Below are 6,747 nucleotides of genomic sequence, written 5' to 3'. Positions count from 1 at the left end.
GATCTGTGTATAGATGTTTTGAGTTCAATGAATTGAGACAATGTGTGGTGTTGTTGAACTTAAGTATCGTGTTATGTCCATTTCAATTTTTTATCACATATCTGATGGATGGTTTGGATTGACAGGCAATTTTGATTAGGCTAAGTTTGATTACTCTCTCATTGACCTCATTTTATTGAATATGCAAATTGGATGCATTAAAACAATCCTGTTCTTTGTAGACATTCACCTGACAAATTTCCTTTTTTTGTCATTTATTGTACAACAAAAATTGTTGTGAAGAATTATCACCTCTCTAATGTACATCTTTGAGTAAGATACTTGTATTACAAGTAGAAATGAAAAGGAAAAAACAACAGACAATTTGAAGCAAGCAAATAGCTCTCTGAAAATCATAGTTTCGGCACTATAATGAATACATAAACCTGAATCATATGCAGTGTTTCTTTGGAACCATTCACTTGAAAGCATTGGTTGTATATACGTTGCTTTACATCTTTCTTTTAGAATAAGGAACCTGGATTGAAGATTGTTGAGACAAGGACTAGCTAATCAACAACAGGACGAATAGGCTCAGGGATCTTTATTTTCTTTGTAATTTTTTTCTTCAGAGCTGCATACAGTTATTGAAGATTACTAGTGAGTCAGCAGAAACAATCTATTCTAATATGGACAGTGGCAAAGTAGGTTTCACTTTACCTTCCACTCTCTTGGATATTTTTGGTATCAACATTGGCTTCTTCTGGTTCTTCAGTTTGTGATGGAAGCTCAGACTTCTCTATCAGCAGACTTGATAAACTTTTGCAGAACTGATCATTAACATGGTACTGACTCTTAGCTCAGTTGGTAAACTCTAATCCACAAACAAAACTATCTTAGGAATATGCTCATCATACCTCTTTGTACACTTTTAGCTCCCCTGCAGATTTTGATATTTCTATGACACAATCAGTGGGAGCAACCTCAATCACCTGACATTTGCCATAAATTTGTGAGAGACCCTGATTTCTTTATCTTGCTCGGAGAATATATGAAAATTAATTACCTCTGCTGAGATGTCGAGGCATGATCTACAACATCTAGTCATTTTCTGTTTGGCATGCATCTTCATCTGATGTTGTGCACCATAGTGAGAAAAGTCAATAACTGTGCTGGATTTTTTTATTTTTTCTTCTCTTTTTTTTTGGGGGGGTGGGGGGGGGGGGGGGGGTGTGTGGGGGTGTTGGGGTGGTGTATGATCAGAGTATAAGCATACTGTACCTTAGAGTTGTTCCTTCTTTCTACTGATAGGCTCACGTCCATTGCAGCAGCTTCTATTTTCTTTATGGTTTCATCAATTGTATGCTTGGATCCAAACATTTTTTTCTGTTTATTTTCATCCTACATTGAAAAAAGGGTTTGCTTAAATTAAAAAACGAACCAAGTTTATAGTGACCAACATTCTGATTTTTAGACTTGCCTGCTCTTCAAAGAGACCTGATAAATCAAGATCTTGTGACATGGCTATCAACTGAAAAGCATTTATGAAACTTGAGGATTTGGGAATCTTTGTCTCTGTGGCAATCTCCTGTTGCGAATTTTAGATGGTTAAGTCAATTTATGAAACTCTTTATCATGCTAATACTTTGAACTTTTACCTCAATTGAATCAAAAGCAGCATTAACATCATCCAAGTGGATTTTATCGTCGATTTCATATCCACAAGCAGGCACATAATCTTTTTGAAACCATTCGTCTTCTATGATCTCTGGTATAGTTATCCGCTGTGGTGGTGAAATTGAAAAAGGAAATTATCATTTTGTTCATTAGAATCTGAAAATTTGTTTTTAGGTTAGAAAGTTATAGGGCCATACCGTTCTAGGATTTGGATCAAATATTCTGAAGAGCAGTTTCTTTTGGCCTTTGGTAAACCATAGTGGAAATGTGTATTCTGCTCTGGATATCTTTGTGCAAATAAGTACTCATTAGATGAATGAAATTATTTGTATTAGAAACTGAAATTATTTATTGACATTTGAGGCTACCTTCTTATACAAATTTATCAGGTTTCGGTCATCAAATGGTAGATGACCAGCAAGTATTTCAAACAGGATTACCCCACAAGACCAAACATCAGCAGCTGCTCCATTATAACCCTTATTTAGAAGCAGCTGTGCGTGAATAAATGAGACATTAGTCATGGCACAAAAGCATATGCAGGTATAAAAAACTGAAGCTTGATATTGCAGATTATGAAAAGTTAAATCTACTAATCTAGTACTCACCTCGGGTGCTACATAGCATGGGGAGCCACAGGCTGTAGTTAGGATGCCACCAGGCTGAAAATATATCAGAATTTCAGCTAATAACCCATTGATATTGTCAAGTTCCAACTGAATAGAAAATAAAAAGAAAGAACTTATGGATGCTACCTTTTGCAACGCACTTAGTCCAAAATCAGATACTTTCAGATTTCCCTTATGATCCATAAGCAAGTTTTCTGGCTGCACATGGGATTTGCCAAGATCCTAGTTAGGGTTTTGAGAATTTGGCTAACAGAGCAATGGTAGATTGGTTTCACTGACCTTTAGATCTCTGTGATATACCCCTTTGTTATGGCAATAGTCCACCGCATCAATCAATTGCTGAAAAAGTTTTCTTGCCTCCCATTCCTCTAGCTTCTTGACATAAGACTGTGCAATGATAAGATTATGGAAGATTAGTATTTTTCTCTAACAAGAAGTTGCCCCAAACACCATGTTTGGATCCCAGATGAAGCTAGATAATTCATAATTCATAATTCTCACCATCTTGTCTGTGAGCTGTCCTCCTGATACATGTTCCATTACAATATAGATTTTTGTCTTTGAACCAATGACCTGTTATTGGAATTTGGGGACAGAAACATGAAATAAGAAGGAAACTTTTTTCCTATGTCAAAGAAGATTCAAGCTCAACTACCAATTCTGGAAACTGTAAAACAGACCTCATGTATTCGTACGATGTTGGGGTGATGCAGAAGCTTCATTGTTCTTATTTCTCTTTGCACCTGAAACAGGAATCTCAAACATTGTATTAGAAAGAAGAAAACATTGTACTTTTAACAATGAAGTTTGGAAATTCACCTGATACTTGAGATTGCTTTCCAAGACCATGTGCTTGTCAATGATCTTGATAGCAACATACTGGCCATTGGTGTTGTCAACACCTAGCTTAACCTTAGCAAAAGTACCTTCTCCGATTGTCCGGCCAAGCTTGTATTTCCCAATGTTATGTGCAGCCAATCCCATTTTCAGTCGGGAAATAATTTAAAAACAGTAGAAATCCAATCTCCTATTTACACTCCTTGCAAATTCTTTTTGTATCCACTCTGTTCTAAGAATATATTATTGTCAAAATCGGAAGAGATTCTGGCTTTTTTGGGGGGTAGCTCGTGCTTCGTTTTTGTAACAGTCATACTCTTGGTTCTCATGTCTTGGAAGATGAGTGATTATAGCAAGAGTAGCTCCATTTGAAGTTTTAATATTGAATAAAAGTCTTTTAAGAGAGTTGGAAGACTTCAATTTTGTAAGTCCATTACATGGAATGAGAGAATGACTAGTTGGCTAGTTGGTAAGAGTAACGTGTTTTGAATGGAAGGTAGCCGTTGATATCAAGTTTTCTCAGCAGCACTGTACTATGGTCATTGCTTAGAGCCACTTAAAATGCAAAAGATAAATATATAAAATAAAATAAAGTTATACCTGTGAAAAAAAATTTAACATAATCTAATCTAATCCTTGTAATTTGCTGCCATATTATATTACCTATATTATTTATTTAACATAATCTCTCTTTCTCTCCTTTTTTTTTTTTTTTAGGGGCCAAGTCACTGGTCTCTCCCCTGTTTTTAGTGGTGATATAAATACTACAAATTTGATCATATCAATCAAAGTCCAATCACCAACCTCTCATTTGTTTTGAGTAATGTTAGAGATATTATAAATTTAATTACATTAATCTTATAAACTGATATCATTGATCATAAAAAGTAGTTTAAACATTTATTTATTATGTTGTTAAGGTGACATCAATCATATTAATTGTTACGTTAGAGCATTACACCCCCAAATTGCTATTTTAAACTATCATACCATAAAAAATAAGCATTACCCGGATTGCAATTTTTAAAAAAGATTTGCAACCTGCTACAGTAAATTGTTACTTTTAAAAAATATTGTTCATAGTTTGTAAATTTAAATTTATTAATTTTATTAACTTCCCTCTCTCTCTCTCTCTCTCTCTCTCTGTTCATGGTTTGTAAATTTATATTATTTAATTGCGTAGTTTATATTATTTTAAAGAGTTGTATGTTAAAATAAAAGCTGGAATGTTAAGTGAGTTGTAAAATTATATGGTAAAATAGATAAAAACAAGTTTTTTTTAGTGTAAAAAGACTTTTTTTTTAATAATCAATGTTAATCCTCTTAGTTTGTAAATCTGTAATAAAATATTGATACTAAATTTAGCGTGTTTCTTTTTTTGGATAATAACCCAATTGTGGAAGGCCACGTAATATGAAACAAAATTTCAACATGTTAAATTTGTTTTTAATGAACAGCTTGAAAGAGCTATTTAACATAATTTAATGGTGTCCTATTGATTTCATATTATAGGTTATAAACACCGTCCATATAGATGTTTAAAATAAAATCGGCTCAAAGTCAAATGGTGTGAGCTCATTCATAGCGCTGTCCACGTGACCAGAAAATAGGAAGATAGGAGGAAAGGAAGACTCCTATTTGCTCCAATCCTTGTGGATTATACTTCAAGTCTTCAACCATGTTAAAAAAAAATATTTGGATTACGTGCAATACTTAGATCAATTATTCCATCTAATTTATTCACAAAATGTTGTTATTATTTTTACTTTTTTTTTTATATTTAATTGTTGAGATTGAAAGTTTTTTTTTTTTTTTTTCTAACTCTCAGTCTCAATTATTGACATTTATTGCTCAATCCTAAGAAAACTAAAAAAGGAATAGTGATTCAATCCTAAGAAAAGTACAATGGGATAGTGATTTAATTAATGCTTTTAACATTCATAATGTCAAATTTAAGAGGAAATTATCCTAGTTATTATAAGACAAGATAAATCTCTTTTCACCAAAATATCTTGCTGCATACGGCATATCCCATTTATGACTCATTTTTCTATTTTATATATTAACTATTAAGACATGTGAAATAAAACAAACATAAACATTATTTATTGGAACAAGACATAAACATTATAAAGTTTCAACTTTATAGTACATATTTTACTATTGCTCAATGTGAAAGCATTAATTTCATCTGAATCTTGGAGCTTTGGTAGATGTACACAGCTACTTCCCCAAGGGGTTAGCTGTGAATGATTTTATTTTATTTTATTTCAAATTTGAGAAAAAGTTGTGAATGATTTAAGAGATTTCTTTTATTACTTCTTTTTTTTCTTCATCCTGGTAGCTAGAATGAGAGGGTAGGTAAAGCATGAATTCAAAGATCATATAAGTTGGCTTATAAAAAAAGATCATATAAGTACTGGCAGTTATCTCCATTTAGTCTTGATAAACAAAATCTCCATTCATTAGTCTTGATTCTCAACAACAAAAAAAGTCTCCATTTAGGTATATAGCTGGACACCAAAAACCAAAAAAGGCACGAGTGTAAAAGAAAAAAAAGGTTAATTATATTTTAATTAAACACTAATTTAGAGGTACTTTCAAATTAAACCATGTATTTTCAAAAGTTTACAATTAAACTTTATACTTTTAAAAAATGTTTTAATTTAAACCATAAATCCATAAGGCATACGCCATTAGTGAGAACTACTTAAGCAAAACGATGTTATATTACTTGAAGTGAAATATATAATGTTTATATGTAATAAAATAAATACATGTGATGAAATAATTATTACACTATATCTTTTTCTTTTTATTGTAAGTATTTTCCATTAAGGATGTCGCTGTAGAATGTAAACAGATGTAAGCATGATTTGAATTGAAAAGCTTTTAAAAGTGCAGAATTTAATTTGAAACCTCTGAAAGTGTAAGGTTTAATTTGAAATTAACCCCAAGTTATCAAGTTGAAAATTTAATTTGTCCAAGTCCAACCCAAAATTATGTTTTATCAATTGGGTTGAGTTTGAATTATTAAATCTGACATTTTTTAAAATTAATACTTCATTAATTTGGTATATAATTGTATTTTTTTTAGTTCATTAGTTTAGTGTATTATTTGAAAATTCATCTAATGAGTGTAGAAAACAACTTTATAAGATTGGGACATAAAAGAAGAAATTTATATGCACCAATTTGAATACTTTTACAGCTAGAACAAGAAATTCATCCACATAATTGCACAAAAAAATTGATTCTTACATGATTGAAAATTGTTAAATGTCAAATGAACGTGATAAGTGCATCTATTCTAATATTTGGAAAACTCACTTATTAATATTTAGCTCTAATTTACATGTTATAAATGAAACAAAGAAGGAAAAATGTTTATCTTTAACCATGTTTGGAGTTATTTTGTTCCAACTTATATGTGGCAATTAAAGAAGCCATTTATATGTAGTTTTAGTCACATTACTTTTTTAATGAGTCATATGCTTTTTTAAATAATATGCATAGATAGTCTTATATATTTTAAAGTAATGGGTTAGAAAAGATAGCTCCAAACATGTTTGGAGTCAAATTTTATCCTCATGTGCTTAAAAGTCATTTTGATATTGAAGATCTT

The 6,747-nt window shown here is 31.5% G+C and overlaps 1 protein-coding gene across 2 annotated transcripts; it reads right to left on the bottom strand.

Moving 5' to 3' along the window:
• Positions 1-230: 230 nt before the first annotated feature.
• Positions 231-3,558, bottom strand: LOC126715762 (CBL-interacting serine/threonine-protein kinase 21). Of its 2 annotated transcripts, none has more exons than XM_050416541.1 (15): positions 3,105-3,558; positions 2,966-3,028; positions 2,787-2,858; positions 2,565-2,672; positions 2,412-2,483; positions 2,265-2,318; positions 2,025-2,150; positions 1,854-1,943; positions 1,638-1,763; positions 1,460-1,564; positions 1,261-1,380; positions 1,046-1,111; positions 897-971; positions 700-809; positions 231-613 (listed from the first exon to the last, which is right to left on the bottom strand). In XM_050416541.1, exons 1-15 carry the CDS (start codon positions 3,267-3,269, stop codon positions 574-576), a joined length of 1,392 nt encoding a protein of 463 aa, XP_050272498.1. In that variant the 5' UTR covers positions 3,270-3,558; the 3' UTR covers positions 231-573. The 2 variants fall into 2 exon arrangements, with proteins under 2 accessions (XP_050272498.1, XP_050272497.1); XM_050416540.1 differs by having other exon boundaries at positions 1,460-1,567; positions 3,105-3,554.
• Between the last annotated feature and the right edge of the window lie 3,189 nt (positions 3,559-6,747).

The sequence above is a fragment of the Quercus robur genome, chromosome 2 (genome assembly GCF_932294415.1).
Source record: "Quercus robur chromosome 2, dhQueRobu3.1, whole genome shotgun sequence".
Lineage (NCBI taxonomy): Eukaryota > Viridiplantae > Streptophyta > Magnoliopsida > Fagales > Fagaceae > Quercus > Quercus robur.
Note: the sequence above shows the minus strand (reverse complement) of the source record. Positions and strands in the feature narration are given on the sequence as shown.